The sequence below is a fragment of the Microcaecilia unicolor genome, chromosome 9, assembly GCF_901765095.1.
Source record: "Microcaecilia unicolor chromosome 9, aMicUni1.1, whole genome shotgun sequence".
Taxonomy (NCBI): Eukaryota; Metazoa; Chordata; class Amphibia; order Gymnophiona; family Siphonopidae; genus Microcaecilia; species Microcaecilia unicolor.
Window position 1 is genome coordinate 108757177 of NC_044039.1, and position 27282 is coordinate 108784458.

General features: G+C 43.0%; 1 protein-coding gene across 2 annotated transcripts in view; it reads left to right on the forward strand.

Moving 5' to 3' along the window:
* Window positions 1–27282, forward strand: part of RALGAPA1 (Ral GTPase activating protein catalytic alpha subunit 1) — an 882008-nt gene that overhangs the window by 374194 nt on the left and 480532 nt on the right. For both annotated transcript variants that reach the window (XM_030214290.1, XM_030214291.1), the window contains exons 26-27: window positions 5168–5293; window positions 21466–21524. In XM_030214290.1, coding sequence (XP_030070150.1) covers window positions 5168–5293; window positions 21466–21524 — 185 coding nt within the window. The remainder of the gene's footprint in view (window positions 1–5167; window positions 5294–21465; window positions 21525–27282) is intronic.

Sequence of the window (27282 nt, forward strand, 5' to 3'; positions counted from 1 at the left end):
CAGAGATTGGGTTGGGGGAGCTAGTTTATTATTTCTTTAATTCTAGACCGCATGGAGTAGTGATCCTAATTCACAAAGAGGTGTCCTTACATCTCTTAAACTGATTCAAGATTTGCATGGCTTTTATATGATTCTAGCTAGGGAGCCACAGGGCAGGAGGGTGATGTTGTGTAATTTATATGCCCCCAATACTTATTCCCATTCCTTTTTTTCAGATGTCCTGAGGAAAATAGTGGCCTTCCTTGACTACTTACGTATTGTGGCCGGGGACTTTAACATACCCAGTGATCCCATGACTGATTGCAGGCCTCCGAGGGCACCCAGGCAGGATAATGAGCATTTGGGGGTCAATCTTCTCATGGGGGAGCAGGATTTAGTGGACATATGGAAGTTGTTTCACCCAGGGGAGGTGGATTTTACTTTTCACTCAAGGGTTCACAACAGCTTTTTCTACATAGATTATATTCTGGTGCGTGAGCAGGCAAAGCTAGGTGTACACATATTCTTGATGTAGTGTTCACTGATCATGCAGCTGTCTTAGTTAGCCTTCATTGGCAGGGGGTCTGGTGTGTGGAAGTTGAATCCCTCTCTTTACTTGGACTCTGCTTTTCGGTAATATCTGATAGCCCTATGGCATGAATATATGACCACTATTAGTGTGTCTGAAGTCTCCCGTGCAATTTATTGGGAAGCTGCAAAGTCCTTTTTGAGAGGGAAAATCATTGCATATACCACACACAAGTGCAAGCGCCAAGATGCTAAATTGGTCTCCCTCACTTCTCAATTGTGTACCTGTAGATGGGGCTGTTTAGTGGCATCTGACCCGGTCTCTCAGGACTGGTATTGCGCTATTCGAAAACAAATCGATACCCTCCTGTCTCACAAGCATAAGATGCATTGTTGGGGTAACAAGGCCAGTAAGCTGTTAGCCAACCTGGTTAAGCCAGTTAGAAAGTCCACTAGGATTTCACTTATTAAGGGTGTGGGTGCTGCGATTTATTCCCAGGAACAGGGAATCAAAGATCAGTTTGTTGCCGTTCAGAGGGACCTGTATAGTAAGGGACCTTATGATATTATTGGGAGAGATACCTTTTTTCAATCTTTAGAGCTTCCTCAGGTTACTTTTGCCCTCAAGCTGGCTAAGGCGCTGGAATGGGATGGGTCGGGGTTCTGAGTTTTACAAGATTCTGAAGGGCCAGGTGGACCTGGCGCTGATGGCCATGTGTATGGAATTTCAGGGTGGGGTGTGTTTGCTGCCTGAACAATGTCATGTATATGTGATGGTTCTTCCTAAGCCCGGATGGGACTCTGAGCTTGTAGGCTCTGCAGTGGAAGCGTAGCCTAGTGGTTAGTGCAACGGACTTTGATCCTGGGGAACTGGGTTCGATTCCCACTGCAGCTCCTTGTGACTCTGGGCAAGTCACTTAACCCTGCATTCTCCTAGGTACAAATAAGTACCTGAATATACTATGTAAACCGCTTTGACTGTAGTTGCAAAAAAACACAGAAAGGTGGAATATCAAGTCCCATTCCCTTTCCCTTACAGGCCTATCTCACTTTTGAACCAGAATATGAAGATCCTTACATCTATGCTGGCGCGTCGCTTCAGCGGGATTATTCCATCCCTCGCACATACAGATCAAGTGGACTTTGTCCCTGGTAGGTTTGCATCTGCGAACCTGCTGAAAACATTGGTGGCTTTGCGGGAGAGGAGGGGATGAGTGGGTGAAGATATTCTTGCCAATCTTGGCAAGGCCACCTGGAAATACTTGTTTTGGGTTTTGACCAAATTTGGCATAATTGGTTCATTTCTACAATTGGTGGTCAATTTGTACTGAGCTCCTACAGTGCAGCTATTGGCTAACAGCAATGGACGGTTAGTTTTTCACTGCATCGTGGAAGTCGGCTGTCCCACAGAGGTGGTATCCTGGTTGGCAATGGAGTGTTTAATATTGTGTCTGTGTAAATTGAGCCATGTCTTTAGCATCTGGATTGTTTCTCCAATATAGAATCCTTTCTTCACACTTTTTATTTTTATTTTTATTTTTTATTTTATTTTTACAATTTTACAATGAATTACAAGATTACACACTTGATACAGTAAAGTGTTTATACAAGTCTAAATTCCTATATGGAACTAGTATAAAGAAACTAATAAAGATAATTTTAACACTCAAGTCCACTATAAGTAGATCCAAGATTTCCAATTACAGGAAAATTCAAAAGAAAATATTAGTTAGTCAACATTTAGTACTGAACAGAATAATATTAAATTAAACTCCAACTGTTCTTTTAGAAGATATGAATGATAAGTGTGAAGGATCCATGAAAACATACTTAGACGAATTAAGTCGAATTATGCGTTTACAAGGAAATCTTAAATATTCCTCCAAGCTGGAGAACAGCAGGCTTTAATAACAGAAACTGTTTTCGCCTTTTCTGTGTCTCCTTTGAAATATCTGGAAACAAATTTATTTTTGAACCAAGAAAATTTTTCTTCCGATTCTTAAAAAACAATCGGAAAAGCCATGATTTATGAGGAGTTAAGGCAACAGTTGCTACCAAAGTGGCTGCTTGGACTTGGTCTGTTTCAGAAGTTTCTAGAAATGCTGATAAGTCTAAAGAATCTTTTTTTTCTTGTTGACGGTGCCTTCTGCGGTATATAATACATCTGGTTAAATGGTGGCAAACTTGCTTCAGGAATTTCTAAATTTTCGCGAAGATATCTCTTTAACATATCAATAGGTTTTATCGTGTTTATTTTAGGAAAATTAATAAATCTCAAGTTATTATTCTTCATAAAGTTATCATATAGTTCTGTTTTTCTTTTTAAATTAGTAATATCTTTCAGCATTACTGCTTGTAAGTTTCCCAAGTCACTAACAGTCTTTTCAATATTTACTTGTTTTTCACTTAATGATTTTATGTCCACTTCAGTTTTCAATAATCTCTGTTCAATTACAACAACTTTCTCAGATGTAGCATTTTACTTTTTGAGTAACAGTGAAATCAAATCCCATGAAGAGTCGAGTGTTACCTCTGCCGGTTTCTCCAAAATCTTTAGAGGAATATCACTCAAATTTTCAGAATTCTTCACTGATTCCAGATGCTGGTGGCCATCTTGGATCTCCTTCACACTTTTTGTATTGAATGATGTATACCACATTGGAGGATGAGCATATGAATGATCCCTTATTCTGAATGTTTTTCCCAAGTGAGTGAATGTAGGATCCTGTGAAATGTGTTTCGCACAGTTTGCAGCTGGAAATATTGCAGGGGCATGTGCCGTTCTCTTCTTCTCACTAATTTCTGTTTCAAAATTTCTGTTAGGTGGCTGTCGGGAGGCCAGCACTGGTGGGGTTGGGAATGTCTCAGTACTTCATCCTCCTGCCATACATCTCTCTCTGTCTTTCATCTACCCAACTCTCCGTGTTTCTCACCTAACCTACCCCTCACTTTTCCTGTAAGACTGTCATTTTATATTCTGATATTTGTCAACATTTGCTTATTTCGAATCTGAAGAAGAAGGGTTACATTTGAAAGCTAATCAAAAGATGTATTCAGTTAGTCCAATAAAAAAGGTATCATGTTATTTTCTTTTCTGTGTTTTGATTTATTTCTATTTATTACATATAAATGTAAAAGGAAAAGTATCATGGGCATGAAATAATTAAGGAAAAATCTCAATAGTGAAAATCAAATTTCCAAAAGTGAAGTCCACCACTTGGCAGGAGAAAGAACTTAAATAGTAAGATTATTATTGCTTTTTAAGTATTTAGATACCCCAAAAGACAGCAGTCACTTAATACTCCCATAATGTGGACAACAGTGACACTTATTTCTTAGGTTGCTGCTGCTTGTCTTTTCACTGATTTCCCTGCAAAAAAAATAACCTCAAGTGATCTAGTTCACTAAAGATACATATTGCTCCCTGATCTCAAATCATAAAGGAAATTTTAAGAAAAAAAAAGGAAAAATGCAAAGACTCAGAGCTTTTCTTTTGAAGATCATGAAATAAAGACATCAGAGGAAGGCACAGGTCAGTTGGTTGTTGAGGGTGATTTCTAGAGCCTGGCAGTATCTGTGATGGTAATGGAAGTTCTCTTATGTTTGAGTCCATTGCATTGTTCGGTAATCTATATTTTCATTTGTGTCAGGAACTTTTTGCCTGGGATACTTAAGGTTTACCAATTACTATCAGTGTGCATCTATCGAAAATAGAAGATACTATCATTACTTCTCTGTAATAATCTCTTAAATAGTTTGTTCATTAATTCATGCCCATCTCACATTTGGGGACCTCACACTCACTTTGCCTAATTTTGCTTAGAGGAGGAATATATTGTAGGCAATTGGTTTGAAACAAAGCTCTTAATTTGAGTGACGTCAATTGGTGAAATTAGGTGGGATCCATAATTGCTTGAACACACTGAAGATAAGTCACACACTTTAAGTTAAGGGTTATCAGTAATGATTGCATTGCATGGAGCTTAAATGTTTTTTTCAGGAAGGTTTTTTTTATGCCGATGAAGTGATTACCTGTGAAATCCTATCACAAACATTAAAGTGAAGGTGGGGTTCTATGGCTTTTTCTTCTCTGATGTCATTACACTCTATGCATATTAAAGTCTTAAAGTATATGATTTGTCAGTTTTACATAGACGTTTGTTTGTAAGAAAGTACTAGTTATCACAAGGAAATTATTAACCTTATCACATTCCCTTTTATTAAGCTGTGTTAGATGCCACAGGATGATGTGTTCAGGTGTCCTGCAGTAAGTGCCAAATGTGTATATGCTAAAAGATATTTTTAATTTTTATATTGATTGGGGAGGGAGACGATGAGCATTCCTAGGCTAATCAGATAGCACAGTTATATTTCTGCATGCTAACTGGTTAGCACAGGAATAGTGCGTGAGCCCAAAATGCATGGCAGTAAGTGCACATGTGCTAATTTTTTTTTAATGGTCATTCGCAAATGTCAACATTAGCACATGGCCATTAATATAAAAAATAGAAAAGGACCATTTTTATGGCTGCAGTAAAAATGTCCGTAACACATGGGAAAAACCTGTGCAAGGGCATGTTAAGGCCACTTTTTCCTGCAGCTTAATAAAAGGATCCCTATGTGAATAAATTAACAAGTGTTTTATATGCTGAAAATCTAGGCACCCAGAGTGGAAGCTCAAGTCTTACTGGGATCCCTTGTCTGTTTTCCCAATTTATATTGTGAACTTCCAGCTCTACACCCAAGTACTTCTGAGATTGTTTTGTCTCACTTCACAGATGTCAAGGTATGTCTTTTAAAATGATATTATGATTAATATATTGCTGTTGAATAGCTGCTTATGTGGAGGAGTGGCCTAGTGGTTAGGGTGGTGGACTTTGGTCCTGAGGAACTGAGTTCGATTCCCACTTCAGGCACAGGCAGCTCCTTGTGACTCTGGGCAAGTCACTTAACCCTCCATTGCCCCATGTAAGCCGCATTGAGCCTGCCATGAGTGGGAAAGCGCGGGGTACAAATATAACAAAAAATAAACATATTACTAGACAGGTTAAAAGAAAATTAGAGGATTTATTGAATCAGTCTTTTAAATGCCTAATAGTTCTTTCCTATTTGTCCATACCAGACCAGTTCAGAACCAGTGAGTTTTGTTCCTAAACCAGCAGATGGAGAGACAGAAAGAAAGGAGCTTTTGTGACTCACCCCTTAAGGATATTGTGCAGGACAATTTACGCTCCTTTCAATATGTTGAAAGTTTGTCTGGAGCCAGGGTAACAATCAGTGGTGCCAGGTCCCCTTCTCTCTTCCCCCCTCCCCCCCACACACTGCTTTTTAAGGTTGAAGGAGTCTCCTGAATTGCCTTGCAGTTAATCGTTCCAAATACTAAAAACACCAGCCTCATTTGGCATGTTGTCATGGCAGCTCTCTTGTATTTTCTAGCCAGCTTAAAAAAAAAAAAAAGAAAAGCTAGCCTTATAGTAGTCCACTGTTTGGCTAGCCAGGTATGTATATAATGCTTCTATGCAATTCTTATTATTCAGGGTTCTGGAATCCAGTTCTTTTTCACATGAAAAATTCAGTTACTGTTCAGGCCTTTATAGCAGAGAGATATTTTACACCTAGAAAGCTCAGCTAATTCTCAGAGTTGCTTTAGTCGCCATTGTTTTCTGAACTGTAGTTCTCTCCTAGAAACGTCAGCCATGTTCCACACCTGGTCAAAGTTCCCATATTTTCAGTTAAAAAAAAAAAATCACCTACTATTTCCAGTCTTAAGAAATAAGATCTGTACAATTCTACTTGGAGCTGAACATTTAGCTATCATTTCAGTTGTATGTTTAACTCTGAACACCTCAGTTTTGTTTTCTGACTGTATAAATCAGCTGTTTGGTGAGCAGGAACTGGTCGCTAATTCCCAGGGCTCATGAGCTAGGAGCTGTGACAAGTTTAATTAAAAAAAAAAAAAAAAGATTCAGTTGATGTATGTTAGCTGTATAATTCAGCTCTTAAATTCATCTGTGCTCGCTTATATAGATCACAGATCTATACTGCCCCATACTGCTATACTCATCGCTTCTCTGCGCTGCTCTGATCTGCCACCCACCCTATGTTGATCTCCTGAGTCACGATCGAAGCATTCGAAAGGAAGCGGGAGCGTCGTCGAGCACCATTTTGAGATCGAGAGCCGTGGGGGCCATGCTTGGGCCGACTTGGAGCCGTTCCTTTCGCGATCGCGCGGACGTGCATCTGTCTGGTGCGGTGCCATCATCGCTGTTCAGGGTGTCGACTTTCTCTTTGAAGGGGGCTGTGGTATTGCTCCTGTCGTCTGAGACGCTGTTTGTGGATTGCGCCATAGAATAGCGAGGTTGCTGAGAGTGGTCCATTGTGACCATTGACCACAGCTACAGGAGACCGCCGAGCACCCCTGGATTCCAATTGTGCCCCCTCCTTGCTCAGAAGCATGACTGATTATTGCATATCTGACCACCGCAACTGGTCAGATAGCGAAATAGATAGGAGTGTGTGGCTGTATTCAGTTCAAGGATTGCTTGCAGTTGTTTGAGTGGATGCCAATGACAGTTGTATGGGTGCAGTGGAAATAGAGATCAACCAAATGCTTCCCTGCTCTCATTGAACTAGTTAGACACACTTTGGCTGATAACAATCTACCATTGTGAAGCTGACATCCGATTTCCCTGAACTGACAACCGATCTGCCATTGTGCAGCTGACATTCGATTTCCCCTGAACAGCTGATCACCGAATGGCCCTTTACTGCTTACAACCGATCTGCTGTTATTCATTTGACATCCGAATTCCTGAACTGCTGTCCACCGATTGGCTCTTTACTACTTACTACTGATCTGTCCTCTACTGCTTACAACCGATCTGCCATTGTTCATTTGACATCCGAATTCCTAAACTGCTACTGACTACTGATCTGATTTCCCTGCACTACCAACCACTGAATTGCCCTATAGTACTGACAACCGATTTGTCCTGCACTGCTGACCACCGATTTTCCTGCCTGCAACCTCTGCCCTAGCCTACAGCGTCTGTTTCCAGCCTTCATCATCTGTTCCTGCCTGCATTCTCTGCCCAGTTTGCATCATCTGTTCCTGCCTGCATTCTCTGCCCAGTTTGCATCATCTGTTCCTACCTGCATCCCTACACCAGCCTGCATCATCTGTCCCTACCTGCATCCCTACACCAGCATGCATCATCTGTCCCTGCCTGCAACCTCTGCTCCAGTCTGCACCATCTGTTCCTGCTGGCTTCCTCTGCCCAAGTCTGCATTGCCTGTTCCTGCCTGCATTGTCTGCAACTTTCTATTCCTTTGCTCCCACCTGCATCCTTTGCCCAGCCTGCGTCATCTGCTCCAGCTTACATCATCAGTTCCTGCATGCATCCTCTGCCCTAGCCTGCATTCAACTGTTCCTGCCTGCATCCGCTGCCCAGCCTACACCATCTGTACCTGCCTGCATCCTCTGCCCTAGCCTTCATTCAACTGTTCCTGCCTGCATCGTCTGCCCCTGCCTGCATCCTCTCCCGGCCTGCTTCGTCTGCAACCTCTACTCCTCTGTTCCTGCCTGCTTCATCTGCCCCAGTTTATCTTTATTTCAGTATGGAATTAACCAAATATTTTATTATCACCTACACCTTCCTATTGATTAATCAATCATCCACAATATACAATTATCATTATACTAAAGAAAAAAACACCAAATATGATCAATATTCATGGTCTCTAAAAAAAGGCTTTAATAAATCAGTTCATGTCAAGGATAGAACTCTCACCAAAATTGATATTTTCCCAAACCTGGAAACTTCATTTCAAAACACCAAAATTGGTTACATCAATGCCAGATCTGTTGTTAACAAATTACTACTAATCTCTAACTGGATTGCTTCTGACAACCTAGACCTACTCATCATCACTGAGACCTGGCTCTGTAATCAAAAAGACCCAATTCTACTAGATATATGTCCCTCAAATTATAAAATATTACATTGGACTAGGAAGGACAAAAAAGGTGGAGGTTTAGCTATTATTTATCGCTCCAACTTCCTGATTGAAATTATTGAACTTATCTCCACTAAACTTGAAATTGCATCTATAAGAATCCAAGAAAAGTCCCTTCTAGACCACCTGTCATGTATTATGTTCTACAGACCACCTGGAAATTGGAATGAATCTTTCTCTATCCTCACCGATTTCATTTCAAATATGAGCATATCTAACTCCAATTTACTCATCCTAGGAGATACCAACTTACATCTTGAAAACATGAATTCCCCATCAACACAAGAGTGCAAGGATTTTTTTTCTCTCATGGGATTACTCATGGCCCAGCTGCAGACCTACACACATAAAAGGTCATACTCTGGACTTTTGCTCCATCAGAAAAAATCACAGACCAGAATTTTAAAATAACAGACGCATGCTGGTCTGAAGTCCCATGGTCCGATCACTTTAAATTAAAGCTATCAATGTTATGGTTAAAGAAAGATTATCACCATGCACAGCAACACACAACAATTACCACAAGAGGAAAAATAGATCCTACGGAGTTCTGGTCCAAACTATATGACAATAAGTGGACTACAAACGCGAATTCAAATCACTTCCTTGATGAATGGGACAAAAGATGCAAAAATATATTAGATGAAATAGCTCCTCTAAAAAAAAAAAAAAGGAGAAAAAATATTAAATACTACACCTTGGTATAACGAAGAACTAAAGTCCCTAAAATCAATAACCAGAAAAATGAAACGCAAATGGAAAAAAACTAAAAATGAACTCACACTTACAGAATGGAAACTAGCCCTTAGGAAATACAAATATGCTACGAAACAAGCACGAAAGCTATATTATAAATAAAAAATCGGATATGATTATTCAAACCTGAAGAAATTATTTCAAATTGTCAACAATCTCCTTGAAACAAATCTGGTAACATCTACAAGCTCAGATTCTCCATCAGCAAACTCACTAGCCAGTTACTTCAAAGAAAAAAATCCTAAAATTACGCAACTCTCTCGCCCTACAAAACTCTGACATTGATGACTTCCTTAATCTCCTTCAGTCTACCTCCGGAGACCACCCAGCAGATCGCACTTGGCTGCATTTCACCCCTCTATTCACAGAACAAATCACCAAAGCAATTTCTAAATTTTCAAACTCCTTCTGCAAATTGGATACATGCCCGAATTATCTACTTAAATCCGCCCCTCCCTGCTTCATCCAAGATCTCACATCAAGTCTAAACTTTATGCTACAATCTGGCTTCTTCCCAAAAAATTATGGAAACATACTCCTGTAATCCGTTGGCTTTGTCGTGAGCCCTTGAGCCCTGGCCGAGGCCGTAGATCGCCGACCCAGGCCAAGGGGAGACTGACCCACCACTGCACGCCCCAGCTACCCAATACCCCTAGCCTACCCCCTCCCCACTGCACCTCAGGAAGAAAGGGAAATAGGCATACAGGCGGGCCTTGCGGCCGAACTGGAACCCAGACACACCCAGGGAGGGGAGAAAGAACCCAGGAGTCCCCCCCCCCCCCCCCCGGACCCCAAGGTGCCAGCCACGCGCTGAACACCAGCCACAGGGCAAAGGGAAACAATGAAGGAACCAGAGCGGGGCCACACCCTCCCAGGGGACCAGCGCGGGACAGGGGAACGAATACAGGAAGCCCCTGTAACCATGGGCGGATGTGGAGACAACAGCCCCAACGGACCCCTCCCTCCCAGGGCCGAGGGGGAAAAATGCACACCACTCCCACAAGCCAGAGACAGGAGCAGCACACAAAAGGGAAACTAGGCCCCAGCCAAATGCCAGGGGAAAGGCACACCAGGAAAGAAAGGAAACCCCCAACCAGAACACCCAGAAAACAGGCAGAGCCACAGAACACAAGGGGTTAAACTTACTGAGCCAGCAGACAGGAACACAGGGAGAGAGCTCCTGAAATAAAAGCAGAGAGAAAGCTCAGCCCTGCTAAACAAACCCACAGCTGGTTTCCCACTGAGAACTGCAAGCAGGGAGGGAGAGCCCAGCTGGAGTTCACTGATTACAGGCTCACACACACATGCTGTAGCCAGCTAGCACAGACAGAGGGAAGGGAAAGAATCTCTGAACAGACACACAGATCCAAGCCAGAGTACATTCTGGCAGAGAATCACACGGCTTGCTAGTCACAAGGAAATGTAACTCCAAAGCAGGGAAAGCAGAAGGAAGCAGGCTAAAGTACACCCCCTGACGTCAGTCAAACCCTGACAGCCAATCAGGACTGAAGTCCACCCCCTTTCCCTGCCACACCGGCAGAATCATCACAACTCCTTACCCCAATTCCTAAAGATAATAAAAATAAACCAAGTGACATTACTATCGCCCAATTGCCTCCATACCATTGTTTACAAAGTTAATGGAAAGCATGGTAACCAAGCAACTTGTGGAATACTTGGACAAATTCTCCATCATACATGATTCTCAATCTGATTTTCGCTCCTTGTACAGTACCCTTATATCAAAGTTTAAACAACAAATTGCTGCTGGAAAGAGCATACTCCTTCTGCAATTTGACATGTCTAGCGCATTTGACATGATTGACCATAACATCTTGGTGCACCTTTTGGCCTATTTCGGAATTGGTGGTCTTGTACTTGAATGGTTTAAGGGTTTTCTCTCATTTAGATCCTATCGTGTGAAAGTAAACTCAACTTTATCTTCTTCATGGAATGCAGTTTGCGGAGTCCCTCAAGGATCACCACTGTCTCCCATATTGTTCAACATAATGATGGCCCCATTAGCCAACACCCTATCCAGACTAGGCTTAAATCCTTTTATTTACGCAGACGATGTAACAATATATATATATACCTTTCAGTAAGAACTTGGACAAAATTACCAATCAAATTACTCTTGGACTGACCACAATGGAAAAATGGGCAAATTCTTTTCATCTGAAATTAAACGGCGAAAAGACCCACTGCCTCATTTTATCGTCTCAATATAACAAATATGATCCTACCACTCTAAATACCCCCAACCTTTCATTGCTAATCTTGGATAGTTTGAAACTTCTAGGGATCACAATTGATGGACACTTAACACTGGAGACTCAACCAACAGCACAAAGAAAATGTTTTATTCGATGTGGAGACTCAAACGAATAAAACCATTTTTTCCTCGTGAAGTCTTCCGTAATTTGATACAATCCATGGTCCTAACCAGATGGATTACTGCAACGCTATGTATGTAGGATGCAAAGAACACCTACTCAAGAAATTACAAATGGCTCAGAATACTGCGGCAAGACTGATATTTGGAAAACCTAAATTCGAATCTGCACTGGCTCCGTATAAAAGAAAGAGTAGCCTTTAAAATATGTACATTAATTCACAGGATAATCTACGGTGAGGTACCAAAATATATGCTTGAGTTGGTTGACTTACCACCCAGAAACAGATCCAGTACCTCACGATTATATTTGAACTTACACTACCCAGACTGTAATGGCCTACAATATAAATCAATTTACGCCTCAAACTTCACTTACATTGGCACTCAACTGTGGAATGCATTACCCAAATCAGTAAAATCTACCCAGAACTACCTAAACTTTAGGAAATCATTGAAATTAGTATTGTTTAAGAAGGCCTATTCCCCAGGTTCAACATAATTAGAATTATCCCTTACTATTATATGATCCAATGGACACTAATTACACGTTACTGCTTTCTTTATTATTGATTATTAATTCTATCTTATTCTCAATACCAATTGCTGTTCAATTGTTATTTCTATCTTGCTCTTAATTAAAAAATTGTACTTCTTTGCATTGTAAGTTTATTACAATATTATTGCAAGCCACTTTGAGACCGCAATCAGTGGGAAAATGTGGGATACAAATGTGATAAATAAATAAAATATGTATGAGGAACTGTGATGTGCTTTGTGGATATTCATTTCAGTTATATAGAATGATTAAGGAAATCAGTGCTCTCAGTTCATGTCATACAGTTGTACCTGTCAGATATGTTGCACGGTTGCCACACGCAGCTGTATTGCTATCCTGTTACAACACTTCCACCAACCACCTGTATGATATCTCTGTTTTCATTGTCCTTAGGCTGCCTTAAGGAAATCTGTTTCAACAGAATGTGTCTCTTGATAAAAACATAATTTACTATTCTTAGGCATTCCATCTCATGCCCTCCGGTAACATAGTAAATGACGGCAGATAAAGACCTGAACGGTCCATTCAGTCTGCGCAACAAGATAAACTCATTTTACATGGTATGTAATACTTTATATGTATACCCGAGTTTGATTTGTCCCTGCCTTTCTCAGGGCACAGACCATAAAAGTCTGCCCAGCACTGTTCCTGTACTAAAAGTTCTGAAGCTAACATCGAAGCCCGCTAAAATTTACACTCCAGCCCCTCCATATCTATTCAGTCACGATCAGGGCACAGATGGTAGAAGTCCGCCCTGCACCGGTTTTACTCTCCAAATACCGGTGTCGCCACCCAATCTCTGCTAAGATTCCATAGATCCATTCGTTCTAAACAGGATTCCTTTGTGTTTATTCCACGCATGTTTGAATTCCATTACCGTTTTCATCTCCACCACCTCCCGTGGGAGGGCATTCCACGTATCTACCACCCTCTCTGTGAAAAAATACTTCCTGACGTTACTCCTGAGTCTGCCCCCCTTCAACCTCAATTCATGTCTTCTAGTTCTACCACCTTCCCATCTCTGGAAAAGGTTTGTTTACTGATTAATACCTTTCAAATATTTGAATGTCTGTATCATGTCACCCCTGTTTATCCTTTCTTCCAAGGTATACATGTTCAGGTTGGCAAGTCTCTCCTCGTACGGTTTGCAACACAAATCCCATACCATTTTCATAGCTTTTCTTTGCACTGCTTCCAGTCTTTTTACATCTTTAGCAAGATACATCCTCCAAAACTGAACAAAATACTCCAAGTGGGGCCTAACCAATGACTTGTAGAGGGGCATCAACACCTTCTTTCTTCTGCTGATTATACCCCTCTCTATGTAGCCTAGCATCCTTCTGGCCATGGCAGTCACCTTGTCACATTGCTTCTTCACCTTTAGATCCTCAGACACCAACACACCAAGGTCTCTCTCCTGAGTCAAGCTTACTAATCTCTCCCCTCCTATTCGGTATCTCTCTTTTGGGTTTCTACACCCCAAATGCATCACTCTGCGCTTCTTGGCATTACATTTTAACAATTGTATTAGTTCCAAAATAAACCGTTGTATACCTTTTTTTTAAACTTTTTTTTATAATGCTCTTACAGTGAAATTATACAAAAAGATCTTTTTCTTATTAATATGACAGTGCTCAGTAATCACATATTACACCAGCTAGGCTATTCTTACTAATATGTTACATCAAACATCATAGCACTGCAGCACTCCCTACCTCCTTTCATCGTTAACGTTGTTGTTGTTTTTTTTCTTTTTCTTTTATATATGTTTACACTAGTAACTTTTCTTTTATTCCATCTTAATGACTTGTTCACTTATCTTTGGGCTGTTAATCCTTCGTGCTGCTGATGATGTAGTTGTGCCTCCGGTGTAACTAGTGCGTGTAGTTTTGTGCCCGTGATCACTCTAGATAAAATGTCTCTTCACTTAGTTCTCATCCGTTCACTTGATTCCGACACAACCTGTGTTTTGCTAGTTGTTCTCGTCATCAGGAGAACTTCTCGTGTCTGGTGTGGAACATCGCTCCTACTCAAGATTATAACCGATTGATCATCGTTTCTACTGTTTCCAGGGTATCCACTCTATTGGCTATCTTCGTGTCATCCGCAAAAAGGCAAACCTTTCCTTCCAATCCTTCAGCTATATCTCTCACAAATATATTAAACAAAATGGGCCTCAGCACTGACCTCTGAGGAACCCCACTGCTCACCATCCTTTTCTTCGAGCAGATTCCATTTACCACCACCCTCTGCCACCTGTCGGTCAACCAGTTTTCTATCTAGTTCACCACTTTTGGTCCTAAGTTCAGCCCTTTCAGCTTATTCACAGGTCTTCTGTTGGGGACCGTATTGAAGGCTTTGCTGAAATCCAAGTAGATTACATCTAGCACATGGCCTTCATCCATTTCTTTTGTCACCTAGTCAAAGAAGTCAATGAGATTCGTTTGGCAGGATTTTCCTTTGGTAAAGCCATGTTGCCTCAGGTCCTGTAACCCATTGTCTTCTAGAAAATTAGCTATCCTTTCTTTCAGCAGCGACTCCATTATTTTTCCTACCACCGACGTGAGACTTACCGGTCTGTAGTTTCCCACTTCTTCACTGTCTCCACTTTTGTGAAGAGGGACCACATCCGCTCATCTTCAATCTCGCGGAACCTCTCCCGTCTCTAAAGATCTATTAAATAAATCTTTAAGATGTCCCGCCAGGACCTCCCTGAGCTCCCTCAGTATCCTGGGATGTATCCCATCCAGCCCCATAGCTTTGTCCACCTTCAGATTCTCAAGCTGTTTATAAACTCTTTCTTCCGTAAATGGCGCAGTATCCACCCCATTCCCAGACGTTCCCTTGGCAGCCGTGAACACCGAAGAGAAATAATTGTTTAGCACATTCGCTTTATCTTCATCACTCTTCACATAGCCATTATCATTATCTTTTAGTCTCACAATTCCATTCCTATCTCTTCTCCTTTCTCCAATATATCTGAACAAGCTCTTGTCACAACTCTTTACATCTTTAGCCATTTTTTTCTTCCGCTCGTGCTTTCGCTAGCCGTATTTCCCTCTTCGCTTCTTTGAGTTTAAACCGATAATCTTTTCTGTAATTTGTTTTTATTCACTTTCTTCATGGAACTTTGGTTCCTACATCTCTGTGAATGGGATTAGTACACTACGGAAATTTTCAAGGAATTCCAGCTTTCACCTTTTCTTGCTGTTTATCTTCTGGTCCCATCATTTTTGGGTACTGCTTTGCTATATCTCCCTGACTGTGGACTGGTCTGGTATGAACAAAAAAGGAAGGAAATCTTTTGTGTCTTACCTGATAATTTTCTTTCAGTCCTACCAGACCAGTCCAGAAACTCTCCCTGATTGATTTTATTTCCCCTATGGGGTGTCTCTTCCTATTTCTCTCTTTTTTTTATTTTTATTTTTTGCAGATATCATGCCTCCTGTTTTTAGCATTCTTCAGTGTGCACAGTTTTACACATCACCTGACTCAGTAAAATATGTGTATGCCAGTAAAGTATATACCTCTATTGTTACTGTATGTATTACATGATGCCATTTATTATTGGCTATTCCATATTGACTGACTGTTTGTTCATGAGTACCATTGCTTGGCTATTCGAAATACTGAACTTTCTATGGCTCCATGATACCATTAAGGGGCAAGTCACAAAGAATTACTTTCTGTCTCCGTCCACTGGTTGACAAATAGAAACCACTCTTTCTGGTCTGGTAGGACTAAAGGGAAGAAAATTATCAGATAAGACATAATTTTTCCTTCTACATGGTGATCAGGGACCAGTGAAAATATATTGTGCTGTCTGTAGCAATTTCTAAAACATGAAAGAAGATGGACCAGATTTTTAAATCTTACCTCCTGATCACCCTTTTCTCCAAAAATGTATCCAGATTTCTTTTGAAATTATTTGTTATTGTAACCAAAGAGGTTTAATGACAGGAGGCAGCGTGATGTTATCTGGCCCATTATCTGGGCTGAAACCAGTGGGCAGCGCTTGCACCATATTGGTTTGTCCAAAATAATAGCAAATGCTATTGAAAACAATAGCAAACTTGTGAAATGTATATTGTTTTGCACCTTGTCTGTTAAGAGGGGATGGTGGGATGCAAGGGGAGTTGGAGAGGTAGTTGGGGGAGTTTTCAAGGCGGTTTGTGATGGGGGGGGGGGGAGGGTTATATTCAAAATTTGTCAGTGCTACAGAGCTTACTTTATTTGCAATGCTATAATGTGGATCTCGTTGCTTTGCTATGTGCCTTTATTTTTGCTTATGACGACAGCCAGGCCGGGCTGCAGGGGGATGCGGGCACTTAGCCACAGTGACTGATGAGCTGGACTGGGTGTCCGAGGTGCTGCTGTTGCATCCTTAGTCTATTGTTTTATATAGAACTTTTATGTAACAATAATAGCCTCGGGCAGCGGCAGCAGCTCAGACACCCAGTCCAGCTTATTGGTTGCCACCGCCACCTTCCGAGTGCCCGCATCCGGCTCAGCTCGGTGACAGCAGCGGCTTGGGCAGAACATTCCCCAAGTTCTGAAGCTCCCATGTTTATAACAGAGATAACATAACAAGTACAACAACAGAACCTGATATTTTTTTTTTTTTTTTTACAAACTATGATGGCGGCTGCTGGGGGAACCAGCTTCAGCTTTTTTGATGTCACACCGCCAATTTTCATTAAACCTCTGAGTCACCAGACTCAGAGAAAGTCGCAAATTCTATTTTCCCTTGAGAATGCCATCTATTTAGTTTGTTTATGGGGCAATACAAATTTGTGATGCTCTACAATAATCTAAAAAAACAGCATTACTAGCGTAGTTGTTGCTCAATCTGGCCTCCCAAGGTTGTTGTGTAGTCCACCAGAAAAACCTGGCTATGTGAGTACCAGTTATTTAAAAAAAAAAAAAAAAAATGCTTAGTCTGCTAGACAGACTCAGTTGCTAGTTTGATTCTGTAATCACAGCCTGGTGTAAATACTTACTATTACTAATGAGCCTCCTAGGTCCCTTAAATAGCTTATTACAAAGAACCAGCAACACAAGCACCTGTGTTTCTGGCTAGGACTTTGTTATTACAGAACATGTAGCCTGCTAGAAACTTGATTCTGATATTGTAGCCTGCAAGTCCTTTTTTCTGAAACAGCTTTTCTTCTTGTGGATTATTATGCCTGTTTGATAATTGTATGTCTCTCAAGTCACTCTTCTTTTCCAGGATATATAGTTTAGATTTCTAAGTCGCATAGCGTTTCTGACATGGTCCAAACTTCCTCAATTATATCTAGAAATAAAGCTTCCAGGACTGAACACAGTAAAATCAGATGAAGCCTAACTAATGACCTGTATTGTAGCATAATTACTTCCTCTCTTCTGCTAGACAAATTCCTCCTTTATTCTAGCAGCCCTCTGACTCTGGCCAATACTTCTTCGCTCTATTTCCCTACCTTCATTACCGAGGTCTCTTTCCTGTTTGTGGACATCAGCGTCTCACCCCTTACTAAATACAACTTCTTTGGATTTCTGCTCCCAGAATGCATAACTCATCTTGCTAAGAAACTTGATTATTCTTCAGACTTTCTTAAATCACTTCTCATTCCATCTCCTCTCTCAAACCTGTGTCCATTTTGCAGATCTTAGCATCTTCAAAAAGAAAATTTGCTTCTAATTCCCCTGTGTCACGAAACTCCTAGCATCCATCTGGTGCTACCCCTGCGGCCACTTAGAAGGTGTATGCCATCACAGCTCAGGTCCACCTGCACCTGATGCTTGTGCTGTACACTAGCACCCTCCTCCCACTGATTGGGTCCCAAGTTATCCTCAGTGATTTCTAGGTTACTGGGGCCACACTCCCAGTGGTCCCACAGTTCCTAGAAAGCACTCACAGACCCAACACACAAACCACCAGGATTCTTAGGCCAGACAAGCAGAGTCGATAAACTAAAACAGGTTTATTGTCATAAAAAATATTGAACAGTGAAATATAAAAACAGATGGAAAATAACAGGCAAATAACAGGTAACTGAATAAGGAACAATTATAAAACCATCTAAACATTTTATCACTACCTGGATTTTGCCTGGGAAGTACAGGAAATATAACTGCTCACAGGGTCTCAGTAAAGAGGTCTTTCTCTCTCTACTTCCAAACTGAGACTGGAGAAAAATCCAGACTGAATTTGAGCTCCTGGCGAATCAGAGCTCAAAACAACATTTTATTTAAAAGTAGCTGGCCACATCACCACAGGTTACTTCCTCTTTGTGTTAAACTAAAGAAAGAACAGTCATTTCTCTGTAACAGCTTTAAACATAAAACATGCACCACCTGTTGGCCAAACTAGAGAAATACACTTCAAGAAATAATTAATGCAGTTTATAGGCTTACAATCCCAGGGCCTCTTTTACAAAGTCGTGCTGCTGATTCTCGGTGCAGCAAATTAGAGGAAGCCCATTCAATTCCTGTGGTCTTCCTCTCATTTTCTGTGCGGGAATTACTAGCACGGCTTTGTAAAAGAAACCCCCATTGTTTTGTCACAATCTGTAATATCATTCACAAAGTTATTGAACAGAGCTGGCCCCGTGACTGATTTCTGATGCCACTAATCTCTCTCCTTCCCCCCTCACAAAACAGATTTTGTTTACTGCTACTGTTGTCATTCAGTCCATTAGTCCATTCAGTCTCATTAGATCCACTACCTTGGAACCACCCTCATATTGCTCAGCTATTTAATGAGACTCCTTTGTAGGGGAGAGTCAAAGACTTAACTGAAATACAGTTAAACCATATTTAGCATCCAGCCTTGATCTAATAGTTTTCTAGTTGCCCAGTCAAAGAAATTGATTTGGCCGACATGTGCTTCCTTGCTGCCACAGATCCTGCATTCTGCCACATTCAAGATTCTTTACTATCCTTTGTGTCAGAAGTCTCCATTAATTTTTTCACCTCCAAAATCAGTCTAATAAACCTGTCATTTCCACCTTCCTTCATATTACCAGTGTCTGGTAATTCCAAATGACCTAAACTGGCCCCTTTTGGAGACAGGGTGCAGGACTTGATTGATCCAGCATGGCCTTTAAGTTTTTTTAGAAAGCAGGGGGGAACATTGGTCTTTCTCTACTCCTACAGAACCTGTCACGCTCTATTGACCAGGTCGTTCAGCTGGTTCTCATGTATACATTCACCTGTGTAACTGTTCCCCCTGCCTCAGCTACCCCCCCCCCCCCCACCCCCACCATTCTTAACTCCTTTTCCTTATTTGATTCCTCTTTAAGTGCAGACTTTGAGTCCATCAGCACTTATCCTAGGGAAATAGTTGACTTTCCTTTCCTATTTTTCTCTTTTATGAATAGATCTCAAGACCAACCCTAAAGCATCAGTACTGTATGCATGTATTAACGGGACCAGACTTAGGCCCAGATGCACTAAAAAATCGTTAGAGCCCTTCCCTTACCGATTCCCTTAACGAATCGGTAAGGCATGCATCAAGGAATAGGAATGCAAATGAGCTGCTCGTTGTAGCTCACTTGCATTCTGTATTCCATCGATAAACAGTCGGCCCGTGGAGCATGTGCAGAGCAGCCAAGCGTTATGCTGGCTGCTCTGCGCATGCCAAGAACGTCCTTTATAGATGTGCTTCACTTTAAAAAAACAAAACTTTAAAAACAAAAAAAAAAGACGAGCACGTTTAGCTCAGCTCAGCTCCCCCCCTCCGTGTGTGATCGGGATCCAAGAAGAAGGCACAGCTCCCTCCTCCAGGTCTATCTCAGCGCGTTGTGATTGGCTCAGGGACTTCCAGGTCTCAACTGAGTGAAGCACTGCCAAAAAAGAAGTTTTTATTATTGCAGGGGGGGATGACGGCCAAAATGGACGTTTTTTTTGGATGGGCGTCCATTTTGGCTTTCATTCCCCCCCCTCCCCCCGCAATAATAAAAACGTCTTTTTTGGCAGTGCTTCACTCAGCTGAGACCTGGAAGTCCTGAGCCAGTCACAACGCGTTTAGCCGAGCTAAACGTGCTGTGATTGGCTGAGATAGACCTGGAGGAGGGAGCTGTGCCTTCTTCTTGAATCCCGATCACACACAGAGGGAGGGAGGGAGCCTGTGAAAGGGGAACTACTGAGCCCTCTCTTGCTGTGGCTGTGCAGCTTTTCAGTCCGATTCTCGAGAAACGTGATTTTTTTCCTTCTGCTCTGCCTCCTCTCACTGCTCCGTTTTACGCTTGTCTTTCTCTTTTAAAGCATTTTTATTTGTCTGGCTTGCGTGCATACTTAGCGAGAGGTACAGACCTCTCGTTAGATTTTCCAGCGTTAAGGCAATCAGAAAAGGTTAGTGCATCTCATTACAATAGGCTTTCTACACAATTTGCTCATCTGCATTCCATTTTTGTTAGCTGCTACCGTCGTCAGAAAAAAGTCTTTAGTGCATGCCAGGGTTTACTACTTGCTCGTTAATGACTCGTTAAGTTTAGTGCATCTGGCCCTTAAATTTTGGCTGCAGTCCAAACCGTAGCTATAGTGGTTTCTGCTACTCTTCCCTGCTAAACTGCCACCATGGTTTGGTAGCACAGGAAATGTAGAACGCAATCTTTTGAATCTCTGACATTATCAATCCTCCCCATAATAAAATATTTAATTTAAAAAATAATAATAATAGCTTGGTTAACCAAACTTACATTATTTTATACTAATGGTTTCACGGGGCTTCTGCGTTTCCAAATATGTTTTATTAATGTAGAAAAAGTGAGTAAATCAACAAAAAAATACATAACACTACAGATATAGCAAGGTTCACGTAAGCATAGATCGAATATCAACAAGAGTCTAATTATAAGATGAACTCCCCCCCCCCCCCCCGACCTTCCCCCACCCTCTCCATCCAAAGCCCTCTCAGGTTGTGCCAGAGTGCTAGTTATTTAGGATTCTGCTATGAGCAAAGGGAGTAAGAGTATCCCAAAACTGAGACCAAAGTTGGAGATGGTGATTTTCTTCACAATTTTACATTGCAGAATTACAGTACTAATGCTAAGCATAAAACTTTTTTTTTTTTTTGATACAGCAAAAAAACATTTTATCCTTCACACTTAGCCAGACACCTCATTCTGTAAGTTCATTTCTTCCTCCCCCTATTAACTTGAATTTACTTTAAATAGAGGCAGAGTCTAACAGGTAAAAGAAATGACTGATTCATACCTTGGATTTTGAAACTTATATTCCTTTCTTTTAGGAAATAATAATCAAAACCGTTCTAAATTCTGCCAGGGAGGAGCCTTCTGGTCCAGCACGGTAAGTTAAATGATGTCTTAGTTCTCCAAACATTTAATGGAATAGGACCAAACTCAGCATTGGGGAAAGCCAACAAAAAACATATTGTGTGAAAAAAAGCCCGACCAGACTATGGGGGTTCCAGAGAAATAAGCTCCCCAAGAATTAGGACCCCCTTAAATTTTTTTGAGATATGTAGTACCTGTTTCAGTAAGTTGTTTCAGAGGGCGGGCAGAATGGCAGGAGAAGGAGAGCTTTGAGAAGGCTGCAGGCAGCATATCGGAACTGCTGTCACGCTGGCAACCAATGTGAAAAAAAAATTACATTGAGGTGCACCATGAAGGCGAGGGGAAGGAGAAAAGATTCTGGACCCACAGGGACCTCCTGGAGATGTTTTAAGGTAGACCGGGGAGGGGGGGTGTTGAGAGAGAGGGCCAGGTTTGCTCCTCACTGCTTTGAAACTTGATTCCCCAATGCAATCTTGTTGAATTCTATTTACTCTGTAATCTGCTCCAAACTTATTGAGGTGTGAGCGCAATATAAGCACCTGGTAAAGTAAAGGAGCATGGTATAGCCTCTTTCATCTGTGGTTCCTCCAGCCGCAGCCCCCCACAGATTTTGTGGGAGCTGCAGCCATTTTGGATTCCATGTTGCAGACTAAGGGGACCCAGGCAAACCTGCTCTATCTCCTTTGGTGGGGGCCCAGAGGGGGGGGGATGCCAGGGAAGCCCCAGCTGGGGGGCTTGGCAGAACACTAATGTGCTGGAAGCTGCCAGACCTTGCTGGGTTTCCCACTTCCTGGCTCCTGCTGTTTCACATCCAAACACACACGAATGTTGAGTGGGGGTTCGGGGAACCTCCCCTCTCTTTCCCTGTGCGGGAATCTAGAGTAGGAGGATGGAGCTCCAGACAGCCAGTTTTTGGCGCATTGTGATTCCCAGGAGTTGGGAGAATTTGCACAGAAAGAGGATGGAACCTCCCCAGTCATCCACTTATTCAGGAAGGAATTGCTGGGGGCTCTGATGGACCAGGTCTCAAGGGTTTTCCAGCTTGGGTGGCCTCTCCGGAATCCAGTGGGGTTCATCCTGTTGTAGTGGGTTACTGTCGACCAGCTCGAACTAGAGACCTGCATGGGAATGGGGTTTGCGGGAATCCTGCGGAACCTGTGGGGACGGAAGTGGTTCTGTGGGGTTCCCGCGGGGACGGAAGCGGTTCCTTCGGGATTCCCGTGGGGATGGAAACAATTCCTGCAGGGTTCCCGTGGAAGTGTAAGCTGTACCAGCCTCTCATCTACTGAGTACCAAGTTCTTTGCTGTCTCCTTCTCCTCCTTGCATTAAATACACATATGCGTAAAGTCTTCCATTAAGGAGGTGGTAGAGACACAAATGATGTCTGAATTCAAAAAGGCGTTGGGTGAACACAGAGGATCTGTAATTAGAAAATGGAAGTTATGAAAAAAACCTAACCTTAAATGGCTGCATGTGTGTGGATGTGTCGAGTGATGCTTAGATGGCGGCTCTGGCTGTGATGAACTAGGACCAATACCAGGCAGACTTGTATGGTCTGTGTCTCATATATGGCAATCTGGTTTAGGATGGAATGGGAAGGGCTTAGACAGCAACTTCAGTGGTTGGAACATGAGGACAGTGCTGGACAGACTTTTACAGTCTGTGTCCCACAAATGGGGGTGGACAAGTTGCAGTGGCTGAAGGTGGCATTTTGTGCCCGGTTCATCCAGAGGGCCTGGGACCACCTCCCGCTGCTAGGGCTGATGGTGGCTACCCTCGATGTTCCGTGGGGCAGGGCCCACATGTGACTGCTTCAACGTGCACTTTCTCAGTGGAGCCCCAAGTCCCAGTGGTTCAAACATCATTTCCCTCTTTTGGCTTGCCTACAGAAAGATCTGGCTTGATGGGATGCTGCTGCTTGTCTTCTTAATGGGGTGCTGCTGGAGATTCCAGTGTGCATGGTGGTGACTACCAACATGAGTCTCCCAAGGTTGGAGGGCCCACTGCCTTTCACACAGCCTTTAGGGCACCTGGTTGGTGGTTGAGGCATCTTGGCCCATCAATCTCCTAGTCTGTGGATGAAGCATCTTGGCCCATCAGTCTCCTAGAAGCCCAGGTGATACGTCTGGCTCTGTTAAGGTTTCTGCCTCTCCTTTGTGGGAAGGCTGTGAGAGTCTTTTCAGACAATGTTGCAGCAGTGGCTATGCACCTGGACTGAGAGCCATTTTCTAGCTCTCTCAGCAGTGCACATTGCAGGGGTAGAGAGCATGCAGGCAGATTTTCTCAGCCAGATCCTGGACCCAGCAGAATAGTTTCTGAGTGCCAAGACTTTTCAGTTCATTGGGGACTTGGGAGGTGGATCTGATGGTGTCCACTACCAATGCGAAGTGCCCAAGGTTTCATTCAATGGAGCGTGCCTGGGGATTATTACGCTAGTCTAGCCTTGATCCTCTCAAGCTCTCCTGTACGCCTTTCCACAGTGGCCTCTGGTGGGCCAGTTGTTGTGGCAGATTGCACATCATCCTTGCCTGGTAATTCTAGTGGCCCTGGTCTGGTGTGCGGACCTGATATGGCTAGTGGTGGATGGCCCTCTGTCCCTGCCCAGGGGACAGGAGGGTTCCTCGTTCAGGGCCTAATGAGAATTCAGATCCCTGTTGGCTTAAGGTATGGCTCTTGAATGACATAGTTTGAGCCATTGAGGTTATTTTCCTGAGGGTGGGGGACACTTTGCTCTAAGCTCAGAAGGTGCCCACTTCCTTGGCATACGTGCAGGTGCAAGGCACTTTCTCTACCCATGGAAGGTTGATGTGGTAGCATTCCTCTCCTTCCTTTTGGAGGGGTTTGATCTTGGTTTTGCCCTCAATTCCCATTGGGTCCAAGTGATGGCCTTGTCTTGCTTCTGGGGTCCAGTATGAGGTCGGTAGTTAGCAGCTATTCCAGGTGTTGTCAGGTTTTTTGGGGGCATCAAGGATCCTCAGCCCCCCTTGTGCCTGCTTCTTCCTCAGTTGGATCCCCTTCTGGTTCTGCAGGCCCTTGCAGCCACTCTCTTCAAGCCTCTCTGGCAGCTCTGAAGGCCACCTTTATGGTGGCCGTTTGTTCTTTGTGTCAGATTTCTGAGCTTCAGGTGTTTTTGTGCCAGGACCCCTAATTGGCCTTTTGGAATGATTCGGTGTCCTTGCATACAGTCCCTTCATTTTTCCCCAAGGTGGTTTTGCCATTTCACCTTAATTGGGTCATTGCACTTCCTGCCTTTCATTGGAGGACTCAGTAGGGATTTTTTGTTGCAGAAAGGTCGCCAGAAAGGAGGGTGTCTTTTAAGGTGACTATTGTGTGTTGCATTAAGGCAGCCATTGAATTAGCCTGTATCCTGGCTGGGAAGACCATTCTGGTGGACTTGAGGGTCCATTCTACTTGGTTGCAGGCTACATCCTGGGCAGAGCTCTGGGCCGTTGCTCTGGAGGATGCTTGTCAAGTGGCAGCTTGGTCCCCCTTGCACTCCTTTGTGAGGCATTACAGACTTGATGTTAGGGCCAGGGATGACAGCATGTTTGGTAGGGCAATGGGTCAGGGAGCCTTGTATTCCTCTTGCCCTTCAGGATGAGCTTTGCTACATCCCACTTGTCTGGATTGGTCTATCCAGAAAAGAGAAAGAGGTGAAATTTAGTCTTATCTGTTAATTTCCTTTCCTTAAGTCATGATAGACCAGTCCAGTTTCCCACCCGAGTAAGACCATGGACAGCTTGATATCTGTTACTGTCCCTTAGGGGCGCAGGTCTTACAGGAAACTCGAAGTGTACAATAAAATAAATAATGAAAAAAAAAGATGACATCTAATTGCAAACATGATTTTGGAGGCAGAGGGCAGTAGGAGTACTGGTGTTGCGGCTCATTCCTCCTTTGCATGTTTTCTTTTTTAACGTAATGTTCTTGTTGGTTTTCAGTTGAGTTGGGTAGTGTTGGAATGCTTTTGGTGGCCTTCTCTGGCTTGTCTAGTTACATACTGGCTGCTGTTATATTGCTGATGTCACTGGAACTTGATTGTGTTTTTCTCTATCTCCATTGGCTGGTCAGGGGACATAGATCAGGACTGATGGAAAGGAAATTAACAGGTAAGACTACATTTCTCTTCTTGGGAAGTGTTGACTCCTAATGTGAAACTTCGCATCATGTAGCTATAGTTGGATTCCTCTTTCTACATGCATTACTTTGCACTTGTTCACATTAAGGCCCAGATGCACTAAACAAAACGAGCCTTTAACGACCCTTTAACAAACAAATTTTTAACCGTGGCATGCATTAAAGGCCATTTTCCGACGGCGCTAGCAGCTAACGAAAACGGAATGCAGATGAGCAATTCGTGTAGAAACCCTATTGAAATGAGATGCACTAAAGTTTTCCACTTGCCCTAACGCTGGAAAACTACCGGAAAGCTACGAGAGGTCTGTACCTCTCGTTGGGGCTGCCCGGCTAAAAAGTTAAATGTAAAACAAACCAAATAAAAATCGCAAAGGGGGCAAAAACGTGCGTCTGGAGCGTCCTTTATTGACGCCCGAGGTCGCTGCTGCTCTCCGCTCCCCCTGCAGTAAAATAAAAGGAAAAAAAAAAAGGATCGGGAGGTGGCAAAGGCGCTCGTCAGGAGCGTCCTGTATGGACGGCCTTGCCCCCTCCCCCCGCCCGAGATTCCCGCTGCTCCCCGCTTCCCCCTGCATGAAAAATCAAAATTTTAGCAGCCCCGGCCCCCCTCCCTTCCTCTCTTCCTTTCTGTATCTCCCCCAACACGGGGGTGGGCCCAGGAGGAAAGGAGGGACGCTCGAAGACTCCGCGAAGAGGCATCAGCTGTTCTTCTTGCCCATGCAGCACCTTCACACAGAGGTGAGAGGCTGTGCGGGCCCGGGAAGAGGGAGAGGGGTCCGGTGGAGGGGGGGGGGGCGGTGGCGACGACCTCAGGGGGGGCAGTGGGGGCGGAGCTGGGGCAGAGCTGGGGAGAAATAGAGAAGGGGAGGGGGGCCGGGGCAGCCTTAAGTTTTGATTTTTAATGCGGGGGTAGCGGGGAGCAGCGGTGACCATGGGCGGGGTGGGGGGGCAAGGCCATCCATAAAGGACGTGTTTGTTTTGGGGTGGGGGGGTTTGGTTTTTTTTATGCTTGTGGCATGCGCAGAGCAGCCAGCAATAACGCTTGGCTGCTCTCCGCATGCTTTACGGGCAGATTATCGACGGGGATTACACCAGTTTAACGATTCTTTAATGCATTCTACTTTACAATACCGTACCGAACATGTGCGACTTGTTTTTTTAGTGCATTTTTCGTTTTTTCAAATTCGGTAAGGACTTTTACGTTTTAGATTCTTTTACGTTTGGTTGATGCATCTTGCCCTAAATGTTATCCGCCATTTGGATGCCCAGTCTCCCAGTCTTGTATAGTCTTGCAATTTTTCACAATCCCCTTGTGATTTAACGACTTTGATTAACTGTGTCGTTAACAAATTTGATTACCTTACTCATTGTTTTCAGGTTATTTACATTTGATACATTACCATACCTGTTTTCAGTGTATTACACTGTTCAGATTACCACTCCATTCCAACCACCCCTTCTCATCTCTACGTTCCTGATCTAAGACACACAGACACAACACTTGGAAAAGGGTTAGAAAGAATTCCACGAGTCATCCTCTGCATGCTTTCCTCACTTGGCTTTATTTTGTTAAACTTATGTTTCACTTAAGCAAGCACATGGTCCATTTAAATTATATCAGCATAAACAAGAAAAT